The 16855-nt window shown below is 36.5% G+C and overlaps 1 protein-coding gene across 5 annotated transcripts in view; it reads right to left on the bottom strand.

The window, feature by feature from the left end:
- NBN (nibrin) overlaps window positions 1–16855 on the bottom strand; it is a 50501-nt gene that overhangs the window by 25302 nt on the left and 8344 nt on the right. For all 5 annotated transcript variants that reach the window (XM_039240573.1, XM_039240570.1, XM_039240572.1 and 2 more), the window contains 3 exons: window positions 8515–8632; window positions 7057–7250; window positions 552–649 (listed from right to left, as the gene is read on the bottom strand). In XM_039240573.1, coding sequence (XP_039096504.1) covers window positions 552–649; window positions 7057–7250; window positions 8515–8632 — 410 coding nt within the window. The remainder of the gene's footprint in view (window positions 1–551; window positions 650–7056; window positions 7251–8514; window positions 8633–16855) is intronic.

The following is a 16855-nucleotide window of genomic DNA, read 5'->3' as shown; positions in this document are numbered from 1 at the left end:
GCTGAGGGCTCAGAACTCTAGATGAAGGCTCAGGGTTTTATTTCATAAATAATGAGCTAGTAAAAGGTTTAAGAAAAAAGGTGATTCTATTGGCAAAGTGAAACATTAACTGTAGAGATGGGTATGAAGACAGGACCATCACTGGGTGCAACTGTAACAGCCCTCAGGAAAATCAGACCACAGAAGGTTCAAATGGAACACTGACTGTGAGAAGGAATGGCAGCAGACCTCGTGAGACGAAGCTGAAGAGAGAGAATTTCAGGTCTTGTTTTAGCTTTCTCTTTATACTCGGCCTATTAACTGAATCCTGACCTTTAGAATATAAAGTTCACAAGAACAGAGATCCTGTTTTACTCTATTCACCACTGTATCCTCAGCACTTAGAAACAGTGCCCAGTACATGGCAACCACAAATATTTATCAAATAAATAAATGAATGGATAGATGAGTTTTAAAAGATGATGAAAATGGTCATCCCTGATAAGTACAGCCTATCATCAAATTATGAACAAAGTTGTTAAAAAAAATCAAGAAAATAATGCTTTAATTACCTGTACTTGGCTGGCCCCGAGGATCACAGTAATTCTCTGTAGTCATGAAAATGACTGCCAATCCAATTTCTGCTTCAGGAATAGATCTAAGACCTTGCCTATGAAAATAAAATAAAGTATGATAATATATTAAAACTAACAACTCTTCTTAAAATGATGCCAAGTTGAATCTTTTTATTCCTTCCTCAAAGAGGTATCACAATTTTATGGTATGGAGACAATTTCAAATACACTGAGTACTGTCCTAATGAACTGGGGCAATGCTACATTGGGCAAGTCCACCACCTTTTAGCAACTCAGTTATTTCATCTGTAAAATAAAGGCCTAGAGTAAAGGATATAGAGTTCCAGTTCTGAAATCCTGTAATTTTCAGAATAAAAACAAAAAACAAAAAAACTGTAATACCCCAATGAAGCAATAAAATAAATTTTGTAAGCAAACCTAATACTAGGATCCAAACTTAAGAGACAGAAAAGAGTAGACAGGGATGGAGAGAGAAAAGTATAAAGAACAATTGTAAGCTGTATCTATGTATGTTTTATAATTTTAAGTTTAGTAAATAAAATTATTTTAGCAAATTTATATGTATTAAGGAATCTTATTAAAGGAATTGTACACTGAACCTACCTTCTGTTTTCTATGTGAATGAAACAGTAACTGCCATATAGAAACTATACCTCAGACTTTAAGAACTATAAAACTCCTCTAAATGCTTATTGTAAAGATGTTTAAGTGGTTGTAGTTTAAAAGGTCTTTTTCAAATGCTTATTTGTTTTTCTATGTTTTCGGTTTACGTAAATAAAATTCAACCGTATGTGCAATTATGATAGTATTATATTAAAAAATATTTTTAAAGTCTTTTTTCTCTCTCTCTCCTAGAAATTAATAAAAAAAAAAAATAAAGTCTTTTTAAAGTTTTTATTTATTTCTGAGCTAGAGAGAGAGAGACACACACAGCATGAGCAGGGGAGGGTCAGAGAGAGGGAGACACAGAATCCGAAACAGGTTCCAAGCTCTGAGCTGGCTGTCAGCACAGAGCCTGATGTGGGGCTCGAACCCATGAACCGTGAGATCATGATCTGAGCCGAAGTCGGAGGCTTAACCAACTGAGCCACCCAGGCGCCCCTAAAAAATATTTTTAAAGGGGTGTCTGGGTGGCTCGGTCAGTTAAGCATCTGACTCCTGGTTTAGGCTTGGTCATGATGTCATGGTTTGTGAGACTGAGCTCTGTGTTGGGCTGTGTGCTGACAGTGTGGAGCCTGCCTAGGATTCTCTCTCTGCCCCTCCTCTGCAGGCATACACTCTCTTTCTCAAAATAATAATTTTTTGAAAATAAAAAAATTTTAAAAATAAAGTATTATAATCAAGTGATCCCATATATGTATAATTCAGGTAATTCAAAATTGGTATTTTATTACCCTACTTTTTTCAAACTATAATAAATTATATTACGTAAATTAGTTATAAAGTTTAGCTCCATAAAATAAAAACATTTTTAACATGTAATTAATAATGTTACACAGATACTGTATCATCCTAAGCGGGGAAACACAATCCTCTTAAAGTCAATAGTGAGATAAATGTGGCTACTACTACTAATTCTATTCAACACTACTACTCTAGAGGTTCCAGTAGGTATGAAACAGAAAGACAGAAAAGGAGACAAGTATCAGAGGTATAAGGATTAAAAACCAAAGCAGAAACATTATTTATAGATAAGGATTAAAAAAATAGAATTGCAGATACATTAGAAATTAAAGAGGAGACTAACAAAGGTAACAGGTTATAAGATTAATATTTAAATGACTATTGGGGCGCCTGGGTGGCTTAGTCGGTTAAGCGTCCGACTTTCGCTTAGGTCATGATCTCGCGGTTCTTGGGTTCAAGCCCTGCGTCGGGCTCTGAGCTGACTGCCAGCTCAGAGCCTGGAGTCTGTTTCAGAGTCTGTCAGTCCCTCTCTCTCTGACCCTCCCCTGCTCATGCTGTCTCTCTCTCTCTCCTAGAAATTAATAAAAAAACATTTAAAAAAAAATAAATGACTATTGAACTTATAATAGAAAATGTAGAGATAACATTTATATTCTACCTACCAGACACATAACACCTACCAAAAAATATGTAGTACTGAGGAATAAATCTAATAAAAGGCACTCATGAGGTATACAGGGAAATATAAACATTGTTAATTCTCCCCAAACTGATTTATAAATTCAATGTCATTCCTAATCAAAATCCCAACAAGGTTTTTGAAAAGATGACTCAAAATGTATATGGAAAAATACAGAGCAAAGAATGGACAGGATGTTTCTAATGAAGAGCAGAAAGATTTGCCATAGTAGATTATGAAGACCTAATTAAAGCTACAGTAATTAAGACAATGTGGTAAATGTGGTGTTGGTACAAGAACAGACATACTGACCAGCTGAATAAAGCCAAAAGCATTCCTATGCACGTATGCAACTTTGGTATAAACAGAATCAATTCCAGATAGATTAAAAACAAATTTCAAAACCAAAATATCAAGATAATAGCAACAACTTAGTAAAAAGCAGAGGTGAATAGCTTTTTAATTTAAGAATAGAAAGATTTCTTAAAATACAAAAAGCACTAAGAAAGAAAAGGTGTAATTTTTAGTATATTAAAATTAAGGGCTTTCATGTATCACCTGTAAAACGCTAATGACAAAGTGGTAAAAGATTCTGCAATACATACTACTGAAAAAAGGAATAATATTGAGAAATATAAAGAACTTCTACAAATAAAAAAGAAAAGCACACAAATATGCAATTACCACATGATCAAGGAATTGCACTCTTGGGCATTTATCCCAAAGAAATGAAAACTTATATTCAAAAGAAACTTGTACATGTATGGTTATAGCGGTTTCATTTAAGACAAAAACTGGAAAAATGCAGATGTCCTTCAATGGGAGAATGTCTCAACAAACTGTAGTATACACACAGATTTATACATAATACTACTGAGCAATAAAAAAGGACGAATGACTGATACACACAACTTAGATGGATCTCCAAGGAATTATGCTGAATGAGAAACCCAGTCCTAAATGGTATAGGCTATATGACTTCATTCATATAACATTCCTTTAAAAGACAAAATTTTAGAAATGGAGAGTAAGTTAGTGGTTTGCCAGGATTTGCGAACAGGGAGTGGAAAGTGAGGAGGGAGAGAGGGAGGGAGGGAAGTGGGTGTGGTTATAAAAGAACAACAGGAGGAATCCTTGCGGTGATGGAACTATTCTGTGTCTTGACTAAGGTGGTGGATATATGAACCTACAAGTGTGATAAAATTGTATAGAACTAAAACATGCACACACACCTCAACTGAGAAATCTGTATTTAAACAAAAAAGCCATAGGAAATGAGGTAAAAGACATGAATAGCTATTTCATAATAGGAAAGACAGATGTCCAATAAACATTAGAAGAAATGTTCGGCATCACCGGTGATGAGAAAAATAGAAATCAAAATCCTAAGACATGAATATATATATATACAGTTTTATATATATATATCCATTCAATTAACAAAATGGTAAAGTCTAACGATACCAAGTGTTAAGAACAACATGTATGGGGCGCCTGGGTGGCTGTCAGTTAAGCCCCCAACTTTGGCTCAGGTCATGAACTCGAGGTTCGTGGGTTCAAGCCCCACATCAGGCTCTGTGCTGACAGCTCAGAGCCTGGAGTCTGCTTCAGATTCTGTGTCTCCCTCTCTCTCTCTGCCCTTCCCCTGCTTGCACTGTCTGTCTCTCTCCCTCTCAAAAATAAAAATAAAAACATTAAAAAAAGAACAATGTGCATCTACTTGATCTCTTATATACTATGGAAGTATAAAGTGGAAAAATACCACCCCTAGAGGCTGAGTGTTTGCATGACCCATGACCCAGTAGTCCTAACCCTAAAAATATTCTCCAAAGAAAATCCTGCATAAGAACCACCAGGAGGGGCGCCTGGGTGGCTTAGTCGGTTAAGCGTCCGACTTTCGCTTGGGTCATGATCTCGCGGTTCGTGGGTTCGAGCCCCGCGTCGGGCTCTGTGCTGACTGCCAGCTCAGAGCCTGGAGCCTGTTTCAGAGTCTGTATCTCCCTCTCTCTCTGACTCTCCCCTGCTCACGCTGTCTCTCTCTATCCTAGAAATAAATAAAATATAAAAAAAAAAAAAGAACCACCAGGAAATATACAAACATGATCTTAGTAGCAATGTTTACAAAAATAAACCCGGAAATAAGATATTTTTCCATGTGTAGTAAATGTATGAACTGTGGTATATTCACACAATGAAACAAATGACAGCAACATGCAACAAAATGAGTGAATTCTTATCAGCAACATGTCAAGTGAGAAAAATCCCCAAAGATTACATGCACTATGAGGACCAGGTTATCAGTTAAATCAACTAAAACATACACGTATTTTAGGAATACATGAAGAAACAATAAAACTGTATATAAAATGATGAGCAAAGGATTCAGGAAGATAGTTATCCCATGTAAGGGGGAAACTGGGCTATGTGTATCATACTGTTAAAGGCAGGTTATTTTCAAGTACCTAGCTTGTATTTTGCAGGGCAAATTCCTAGACATGTATTATATAATTTAAAATAATTACTGAGGCACCTGGGTGGCTCAGTCGGTTAAGTGTCTGACTTCGGCTCAGGTCATGATCTTGTGGTTTGTGGGTTTGAGCCCCGTGTTTAAATAAACATTAAAAACATTTTTTTAAATTAATAACTACTTAACTAATGAACAAAATTAATGTGTGTTAGTTATGATTCTATAATAACAGTGTATCATGAACCGAAGATTATGATTAACCCAATTTTGCGCAAAACTGTGCAACAGGTGAAGAGAGCAAAAGGATAAAGAGAAGATAACTAAATTAGTAACAGGAAGAGTTCCCAAATTTGAGCTAAGACACTGGGAAAATATCTTAGCAAGGATAAAAATCATTTCCCTTAGACTTTTAAATTTTCTTCACAAGATGTTAATTTAACTTTTATCCAATACCCACTTTTCACAACTAATCAATATAACTATGGCAGTAGTGAATCGCAATGCTACCTTGTTGTCTGAAATTCAGTTAATAGCTGGCTTTACTGGCCACTTGCCTGATCTAACTGCACTTTCAATGACTATCTAGTCTGGACTAAGTGGACACATGTTACCTTAAGTGACAGTCTTTCTCAAACTATAAAACTGCCTTCCCTCCAAAAACAAACTGTAATAGGGCCAAATGTCACCGTATGATGAAGGCACCAGCCTCTGGTCAACTCTGTGCTCTAGCTACTTCCTTACCTTGTGGTCACAGTATATGCTGAAAGGCAGTGAGATGTAGGGGTGAAGAGCATGGACTCTGTAACCAGACTGCCGGAGTTCACATCCTGGCTCTGGCTCACACCCTGTGTTCTACCCCTTTTGTCTTATCCGTACAATGGGTACCATAACAGAAAATAACACACAGAGTTGTGTGAGAATGAAATGTCTTTATATACATAAAACTCTTAGAACGGGACCTGTTATACGGTATTCTGTAAGCATAGCTTTTACTGCTATTGTTTTGCCTGGCTCTTTCAAAGACGGGTCATAGGTAAAACATTCTGTAAAAGAGGCCTTCTTTTCTTTATTCTATTTAGAATACACTTCTTCCCCTTCCCCTGTTATTCCACTTCCTTTATACATATTTGTAATTATCTGTTTGTCTGTCTTAATCGGGCTTTCTCTCTAGACAGTAAGCTCCAATGGTGGCAGGGACCACAGCTAACTTGTTTACCACTATATTCCCACTGCCTAACACATAAGAGAACAATAGTAAATTCTAGATGTGATAGTAAGACATCACCTTTTTTATACAGGTATTTTCTTTTTGTAGCCGTTAAATACATCTCCATTAAGTAAAATACTTACGGGACAGATGACTGAAATATTAACTTTCTGTTTCAGCAAATATATAAATAAGAGCAATCCCAGTGGTCAGAAGGACTATTGGGACAGGAAAAATGAATACTGTAGGGAGTAGCCATGGACTTTTTAGGCATAGAAATATCCTACATCGTAACTACTTTTTGATAGGTAAATAGAAATTTGGTCAGCAGACTGCCAAGCCTGACACTTTTAAACAATACTTTTAAGCTTCAATAATGCTAAGATCATGAATACCAATAAAGAGTTTAGGAAAAAATCCTTTGTTTATCTCTTTCACACCCTCTCTTCCCACTAAAAATCCTATTACTGGATATATAGCATTTTTTTTTTTTTGCTTTTGCATGATAGCGTATATGACAGGGCTTAAAAATTTTAGATGCATTCTTAATGGGTAATAATCACCAAAGAACAAATACATTTCAGTTCTAGGCAATTTCAGAAAATTGAGTTTTGTTATAAAGATATTGTTTCTAGCATACTAAGCTACAATAAATTTTCAAGTTACAGATAAAATTGCTTTTTTTTTTTTTTTTTTTTTTTTTTTTTAAAGAATCATTCTGTACCTTTGGAGCATATCCATAATTGAGTGAATCCATGTTTTCTGAGAGTCAGGAATTGGAGTTTGTGAATTTGTTATTCCTACATCAACAACACAAATTCCAGGAGCTGTAAAGAAATTTTCTTCTTCTTCATTTTCTTCTGTTATCAATCTAGCATCTCCTCCTCCAAAAACAACTGCTGAACTTAACTTTTTATGCTAAAAATGGAAATAGAAAAAAGTAATGAAATAGCCACAATTCATTACGTACATTCTTTTTTTAAATTCATTTTAATTCTAGTATAGTTAGCACTGTTATGTCAGTTTCAGGTGTACGTGATCCATGCACCACTCAGTACTCCTCATGGCAAGTACACTCCTTAGTCCTCCATCACCTATGTCACCCCCACCTCCTCCCCTCTGGTGACCATCACTTTGTGCTCTATAGTTAAGAATCTGTTCCTTGGTTTGTCTTTTTTTTTTTTATTTGCTCTTTTGTTTGGTTTCTAAAATTTCACACATGAATGAAATGATAAGGTATTTGTCTTTCTCTGACCAACTTATTTTGCTTAGCATTATACTCTAGATCTATCCATGTTGTTGCCAGGGGCAAGATTTCATTCCTTTTTTTATGGCTAATATTCCATTGTACATATATATACACACACACATATCTGTATGTATATACATTTTCTTTATTCATCTCTATTAGGGAAGTAACATAAAAGTACAATTGGTTCTATTTTTTGAGAAGACAATCTGAGCTCCCACTTAGAAAATCCCTAGTTTCCCAGGTATCTCTTCAGCCATGGAATTGTTACCCTCTTTATACTTCTTTTTTTTTAATTTTTTTATTTTTTTTAATGTTTTTTATTTATTTATTTCTAGGAGAGAGAGAGAGACAGCGTGAGCAGGGGAGGGTCAGTGAGAGGGAGTGACAGACTCTGAAACAGGCTCCAGGCTCTGAGCTGGCAGTCAGCACAGAGCCCGACGCAGGGCTCGAACCCACGAACCGCGAGATCATGACCCAAGCGAAAGTCGGACGCTTAACCGACTAAGCCACCCAGGCGCCCCATACTTCTTTATTATGCTTAATTCACAGTGCTCTTACTGTGAGTTTGCTTGCATTTTTCCACCTACAACTTAAACTCCCTGAATACCCACTGTGGCACGTAGAAAACATTCAACAGCCTTTTACTAACTAACCATACAAGGACTTAAATCAGTTTTCTGTCCCCACTCCCCTACTTATATATAAATATAATCTTAGTTATCCAATTAATATATGTCAAGAAATACCATAACCATATACAACAACACTGGGAAAGTTCTGGTGCCTGGGCAGTTTTTATTTTCACTTCGCACTTCTATACAGAATCTTAAAAAAAATAGAAAAAAAAAAAAAGCATTAACTACTGTTAACAGTATTAATTTATCCTAGTTTGTAACATTTTCTTCAGGAAAATTTAGCCCATAACATTACCTGTTTGGCATTTAGAAATACAAATGTTTTCCCTTTGAAGATTTTTTTTCTCTCCTGTCGTCCTGACAGATCAATGTTTTTATTTCCAATAGCTGGTTCATCAACAGGGGGGTAAAAGCTGTGAAAAATATTTTAAAGCGTATTCTAATTATATACTCTTCTGTATGTGTACTGTTACATTTGTAAGCAGATTGGCTATCTAGACATGAGAAAGGTTTAATTTCTGTAACACCATTAAATTATTTTTTTTAAGTTTTATCTGGGACGAAAAGACAAAAAACATCTAGAAAAATTGTGACACATGCCACATAAAATAGCAGAACTGTTCCATATTTTCTGAAGAAATACATTCCAAGGGTAGACAGTCATAAAATACAATTTAATACACATGAATCAAACAAGTTATGTGAATTACAAAAGGTTGAAAAAGACACTGTCCATAAAGATCAAATTCTATTGGCATCTCGTGTTTCCTGGGAACCAATGTGTTTTAAAGCCAAATTACCAGCCTTTCAGCTTATCTACCTTCAAGTAAAAATTACCCATTACTAATATTCATAAGATGACTCAATATTGTCAAGATATTAGTTCTTCCAACTTGATCTATAAATTAAATATAATCCAAAAAAACCTCCCAGCAAGTTATTTTGTGGATACTGACAAACTGATTCTAAAATTTACATGGAGAGGCACAAGATTCAGAATGCCCAACACAATTTTAAGGAGGAACAAAGTTGGAGTACTAATACTACCCGAATTCAAGATTTACTATAAACCTACAGTAATCAAGAGAGTCTGGTATTATGAAAAAAATAGACCAAATAGAATAGAGAATCCAGAAACAAGCTCACATAAATCTACTCAACTGATCTTTGACAAGGAACAAAGACAGTACAGGAGCTGTCTTTTTTTTTTTTTTAATGTTTTTAAAATTTATTTTGAGAGAGAAGGAGAGAGAGGAGAGAGAATGGGCAGGAGAGGGGCAGAGAGAGAGGGAGATACAGAATATGAAGCAGGCTCCAGGCTCTGAGCTGTTAGCACAGAGCCCAAAGCAGGGCTCTAACTCGTGAACCCCTAAATCATGACCGGAGCCGAAGGTGGACGCTAAACTGACTGAGCACCTCAGGTGCCCCAAGCTCAGTCTTTCCAACAAAAGATGATACTAGACATTCATGTGCAAATAAACCAAATCCAGACTCAGGCCCTACAGTCTTCACAAAATTAACTCAAAATGGATCACAGACCGAAATATAAAAATAAAGCTACTAGAAAATAACATAGGAGAAAATACAGATGGCCTTAGTTATGGCAATGACTTTTTAGATACAACATCAGACATGATCTATGAATGAAATAATTGATAAGCTAGACTTCATTAAAATTTAAAATTTCTGCTCTCTGAAAGGCAATGTCAAGAAAATGGACGACAAAACCAGTAACTGGGAGAAAATATCGGCATAAGACACATCAGATAAAGGAATGTTATCCAAAATATACAAAGAACTCTCAAAACTCAACAGTAAGAACAACCTGATTTAAAAAATGAGCCAAAATCTTAACAGCTACCTCACCAAGGAAATATACAGGTAGCAAATAATCATGAGATGCTCAACATAATGTTACCAGGGAAATGCAAATCAGAGCAGCAATGAGATCCTATTACCCACATATGAGAATGGCCAAAACCCAGAACACAAACACCACCAAAAGCTCATGAGGACATGGAGTGACAGGAACTTTCATTCATTGCTGTTGGGAATGCAAAATGGCAAAGTCACTTTGGAAGACAGTTTGGCACTTTCTCTCAAAAACTAAACCCATCCTTACTGTATGATGCAGCAATCACATTCCCTGGTATTTATCCAAAAGAGCTGAAAACTTATGTCCATACAAAAACCTACACATGAATGTCAAGAGCAGCTTTATTTCTTTTTTTATTTTTAACTTTATTTTGAGAGAAAGGGAGTGTGCATGTGCCTGCACAAGTGGGGTAGGGACAATGAGAAAAGAGAGAGAATCTCAAGCAGGCTCTGCACCGTCAGCACAGAACCCAATGTGGGGCCTGAACTCACAAACCATGAGATCGTGACCTGAGCCAAAACCAGGAATTGGATGCTTAACCGACGAAGCCACCCAGGTCCCCTGATGCAGCTTTATTCTTAATTACCGTAACTTGGAAGCAACCAAGATGTGCTTCAGTAGGTGAATGGATAAATAACCGTAGTACATTCAAACAATGGAATACTATTCAGCACTAGAAAGGAATGAGCAACCTAGATATGAAAAAACTTTAAATGCATATTACTAAGTGAAAAAAAGGCATTATGAAAGGGCTACCTACTATTTTATTCCAACTGTATGACATTTTGTAAAAGGCAGAACTACAGAGACAGTAAAAGATCAGTGGTGGCTGGGAGCTGGGGGAGCGGGAACAATGACCGTTTTCAGGGCAATGAAAACACTATGACGCTATAACGACAGATACATGTCATTACACATTTATCCAAACCCACCACACGAACAACACCAAGAGTAAACCCTAATGTAAACTGTGGACTTTGGGTGATTATGATGTGTCAATGTAAGCTCGTCAACTTTAACACATGTGCCACTTTGATGGGGAATACTATTTTTTTTTTTTTAATTTTTTAATTTTTATTTCTAGGAGAGAGAGAGAGAGACAGCGTGAGCAGGGGAGGGTCAGAGAGAGAGGGAGACACAGACTCTGAAACAGGCTCTAGGCTCTGAGCTGGCAGTCAGCACAGAGCCCGATACGGGGCCCGAACTCACGAACTGCGAGATCATGACCTAAGCGAAAGTCGGACGCTTAACCGACTAAGCCACCCAGGCGCCCCTGATGGGGAATACTCTTAACGGAGGAGACACTGCATGTGTATGTGGGAAACCTCTGTAGCTGCCTCTCAATTTTGCTATGAACCTAAAACTGTTTTAAATAAAAATAAAACCTTAAATTAAAAAAAAATTACCAACACAGCATGGTGATCATAAGGAGACAATGCAGGACGGGAAATTCCTAAACTGCACAATTAGTCACTACACAATCAAGAGTTAACCATCTGCAGAGAGCAAACAGCCAATGTGGTAAAAATACTTTGGTCATGAGAGTCACCATCCCACATTAAAAGAAAAATTTTTTTAATGTTTAGTTTTGAGAAACAGCGTGATCAAAGGAAGGTTGGGGGTGGGGAGGGGAGGGAGACACAGAATCCCAAGCAGGTTCCAGGGTCTGAGCTCTCAGTGCAGAGCCCAATGAGGGGCTCGTGCTCATGAACTGTAAGACCTGGGCCGAAGTCGGACATTTAACCGCTGAGCCACCCAGGTGACCCCTCGCCATCCCTTCTTTACATTTTTTTCGTCCCATAGTTTTTTCCTTGGCCACATACATATTTCACAAAGACAGCTAAGTCATGATTAAGCAATTTTTTTTTAATTCTGATAACTGATTAAAACTACAAATGCACATGTTTCAACCTGCTACAACGGATGTTGTACATATATTCTAAAATAGTGATTCCTAGAACTTGCAATCTCAAATAAATGAGCTATCTACAGGCAACAGCTGACTTAGTCAACAGGATAAAATGGAGCCCATTGCATTATTCTGATTTTTCTAAACAAAGGATTTTAAGATTCTATTTATTTACTTTTAAAGTTATACTGAGAATAGTGAAAACTATTTTAACTGTTAAAATTAAATCTACAGTAAGAAAATAATGCTAGAAAATTAGTATTCTATCTAATTCAGAAGATAAATTTTTTTTTCTTTTTTTTAAGTAGGCTTTATCCCCAGCATGGAGCCCAACATGAGGCTTGAAATCACACCTTGGGATTAAGATCTGAGCTGAGACCAAGAGTCAGACACTTAACTGACTGATCCCCAGGTGCCCCTAGGATAAATTTTTAATATGCCTTTTATCTTCTCCCTTTTAACGAGAATTCTCCCATATTTCACTCTTCTTTCAGCGTGAAAGGCAACTAAGACTTCACTTATACACAAATGGCTAGTTTACAAATGAGTGTACACAGTAATGTACACTGGATGATGGAGCCATACCCAGGCAAAAGTGGTATGTACATTTAACACATACATATGACTGAGGAGGTGTGCGAGTCTTACAGCTTTCCAATGACACTAAAATGATTTTTAAATTATCTACACCATTGTGTTATTCATACTGTCTTTTTTTTTTTTTTTTTTTTTTTATTTCTGTGAGAGAGAAAGAGAGACAGCATGAACAGGGGAGGGTCAGAGAGGGAGGGAGATACAGAATCTGAAACAGGCTCCAGGCTCTGAGCTAGCTATCAGCACAGAGCCTGACGCAGGGCTTGAACCCATGAACCGTAAGATTATGACCGGAGCTGAAGTCGGAAGTTTAACCGACTGAGCCACCCAGGCGCCCTCATACTGTCTTTCTTAATTCTGCCACAAAGAGTGGTTTATTTTACCCAGAGATCAGTTAACTGTAGTTTAGTTCAACCGAGTGAACATTTGTTGGAGCACCTGGGTGGGTCAGTCCGTTATGCATCCATCTTTTGGTTTTGGCTCAGGTCATAATCTCACAGTTCATGAGTTGGAGCCTCCTGTGGGGTTCTGTGCTGAAAGGGTGGAGCCTGCTTGGGATTTTCTCTCTCTGCCCCTCCCCTGCTCAAGCTCTTTCTCTGTCTCTCAAAATTAAACATTAAGCAAACAAATAACAAAAAAAGGAGTGAACATTTGTTAAACCGTGAACCAGGTTCCTAAAGACAGGAGCAAGATATACCTACCCTTTGGTTTCCTGGATGGTCCCACCAGAGTTCTAACTTTAACGTGCATGATTTTTTCAACGTCTGGCTCTTCTACCAAGTGCCATGAAGGCAGAAACTGTAATGCTTTTTGGCTCATCACTATATCCTCAGGTCTATCTTGCTTAATTTGTGGTAGGCATTCAGGAATATCTGTTAATAAATAAACTGATAGTGCAAGATCTAAATTAAAACTTCATCTAATAAATTAAAAGTATAAACATCCCTCAATATATAGACTTGACCATTAAGATTCTGGGACTGACGGGGTACCTGGGTGACTCGGTCGGTTGAGTATCTTATGGTGGCTCAGCTCATGGGCTCATGGTTTGTGGGTTCAAGCCCTATGTCGGGCTCTGTGCTGACAGCAAGGAGCCTGCTTTGGATTCTGTGTCCTTCCCTCTCTGCCCCTCCCTCAACTGCACTCTCTCTTGCTCTCAAAAATAAACATTAAAAAAATAATAAAATAACATTCTGGTACTGAAAAAAATGTATTTTGGTTTTCTTTTAAAAACACTGGTAAATTTGAGCCACTAAGTCTGATCTTAAAAAAAAATACATTACTGTATTGTGAAGAATCTAACCAAATGTTGGAGTCATATATATACATATATGTGTATGCATACGATATATATGTATATATGTATAAATAATTGATAACACAGTGATAAATAATACACTATGTTCTGAACTTTATACACTCAGACAAGTCTTTTTCTCTTAATAACGTAAGGATGAGAACAAGAAAGGAAACTAACAATAAATGTGAGAAAACATCACTAAACATCAGTATTTGTGAAGCAATACATTCTAGAAGTTTTAAAGCATTTCTGAGGTTACAGTGGTTTGACAGTTAGTAAGAACTAATTAACTTGGCAAAGACCAAGGTTAGAAGCACACTGCCTGACTACTAGGCTACCACAAATGCAATCTCCCATTTTCTATAATGAAAAAATTAAAACAATTTTTGGCTCACTTATATAGAAACTTCAAAAGCTACAAATGATTATGTTTTATTATATAGTAACTATTACATATAATTCACAAATTCTATAAAGTATTAATCAGAAATACTGACTTTTCCTATGCACATTTTTTTCTTTTTAAATTCTTTACATTTACTTCAATAAATTTCATCTAATTCAAAGCACATCATCTTCATTTGTCTCAAGATTATCCAAATACATAATTTTTCTCAATTCACATAGAATTCCGGCCAAAGAAACTGTATTTCAAGCCACAATGTTCATTTGCCCAACATCTGGATAGCTTGCTATCTCATTAGTCCTGTGGGCATGTTTATGATTTGTATAAGAACTTACTATACTGCTTTCTTTTGGTGATCTTTAAAAGGCCTGAATTACACTGACATCCACACCTTGTAAATGTGAGGTTATATTGCCAGTAAAAAATTTCTGCTATATGTTAAATTTCTTTGCCTTGAATTTTGATTGATTACATACAGTCAACTCCATAAACTTCTTAAGCTAAGATTGTTTCAGACTAATGTGTTTCTTGGGTCTCATATCTGATTACAAGCCAAGAGCCTGTTCCTGTTTCTTGGATGTGGGCAGAAGACACAAGACTCCTGGGTCAGAGACAAAGTGAGCGGCAAGCCTCACCGAACTTGTGGCAGATCTCCTCCCTGACCAGTCCCGTGGGCATGGTATAAAAGGCACAAACAGTAGGTAGTGTTACAGGAGAGAGAAACACTGAACTTAAGAATCCACTGAGTTTCATAGCAAGCTATTAGGAGGCCTGTTCTTTGTGCCTGGAGGGACATTACCTCTTCCTCAAGGCTTCTCACTGCAAACCAGGAGAAATGACCCGGGTATATAGGGTGGTCAGGCCTTGTTATCTCAGCACATTCAGCAACTTGCGTATAAATGCATATACTAATTTTCTCCCAACGGTGTTTTCCCAAAGAGAATGCTTGTTATTTGAACTACAGTAACTGAAAGAGCAGTGCACAATATAAGACTAAAATTTCAAATAAAAGGTAACTCCTCTTTTCTAAGGGATATCTCTTTACACTCAGAAAATACACAATTATTTTAATGAACTTCCTTTAATAAAGTATAAATTATCAAAATTCAATACTTTTAGATGGAGTCTTCTAAAAGTGACTTCATCAACATTAGTATTTTGATGACAATATAGGCAAATGAGATCTCACAAAACATGTCAGGCACATGAAGGTTAAATTCTGTCTTACCCTGTCTCTTGGTAACAGAGCAAAGATGAAGATATAACCGCACTAAACAGAATTGTACTTTTTGTTAGGTTAAAAATATACCTCTTATTCTATTTTTTTTTCAAAGTTTATTTATTTATTTTGAGACAGAGAGAGGAGGAGGAGGAGGAGGGAGGGAGGGAACAAGTGGTGGAGGGGCAAAGAGAGGAAGAGAAAGAGAATACCAAAGCAAGCTCTGTGCTGTCAGTGCAGAGCGCAATGCAGGGCTCAAACTCACAAACTACGAAATCATGACCTGAGCCAAAACCAAAAGTTAGATGCTTAACAAGACAAGCCACCCAGACACCCCCAAAATATCTCTTATTTTAAATCCAGTGATAATGCTTTTTCAGAACTAAAAAAAGAGGTAGTTACATTTTATTAAAGAGCCACCACAGTTTCATAAACCTTTTGTAACCCATCCTATTTAATATTTAAATTTAATCCTTTTTCTATTTGACAGTTGAGTAGTCAAATAAGACTTCAACATGGGTATCAAAATGGATCCCAATAGGTACTCAAATCTAGTAGGGCAAAAAACTACACATTGTAAAATAGTATTGAAATTTGATCATCAGTTGCCAATATCAAACATGGCTAATATAAATGCTTTTCATGCTTAACAATGAATTAGAAGTTACTGAATAACCTTATAGCTGTTAGATTATAGTCATCTAAGTTAATACAGTCATAAATTGAAGCCAGCAAAAAATTATGAGGAACCTACATTCAAAAACAGATCCAGGTTAAATATACTTGAGTGAGTCTGAACAGTAAGTAGAAATCAACAACTAAATCTAAAAACCTCAAGACCATAAATCATATATTATCAGCAGTAGAAACCTATCAGACACCTCTACTCCCAAGTAATGCAGAATTAACAATCATTTATTATCTGTAGCAAAGGTCATTATTTATAGGATTTATTGGCTTCCACAGGAAGGATCATGAAGAGGCTTCAGAGGAAAATGTAATTCTGTTGAGATACTATGCAAGTTGGTAGTCCGTAAGTGAAATTTTTAGAGTAAAGACTGTGTTTTCCTGCTCTCACAGGAGCCTAGGATTCAAAAAAGGTTTTAGAAACACTATTTTAATATCTGAGGACCTCTTTGTAGAGTCCAAAAATATACATTATGAGTTAACCTCAATATAAAAGAAACCTCCCATGTGAAAAATAAAAACAAGGAGAAATATCTTTCAGTTACTTTTAAAAGCAGATACATAACAAAGGGGCACCTGGGTGGCTCAGTTGGTTAAGCAACCGACTTCGGCTCAGGTCATGATTTCGCGGTTTGCGGGATCAAG

This window comes from Hyaena hyaena, unplaced genomic scaffold (assembly GCF_003009895.1).
Source record: "Hyaena hyaena isolate Hyena2069 unplaced genomic scaffold, ASM300989v1 scaffold_177, whole genome shotgun sequence".
Lineage (NCBI taxonomy): Eukaryota > Metazoa > Chordata > Mammalia > Carnivora > Hyaenidae > Hyaena > Hyaena hyaena.
Note: the sequence above shows the minus strand (reverse complement) of the source record. Positions and strands in the feature narration are given on the sequence as shown.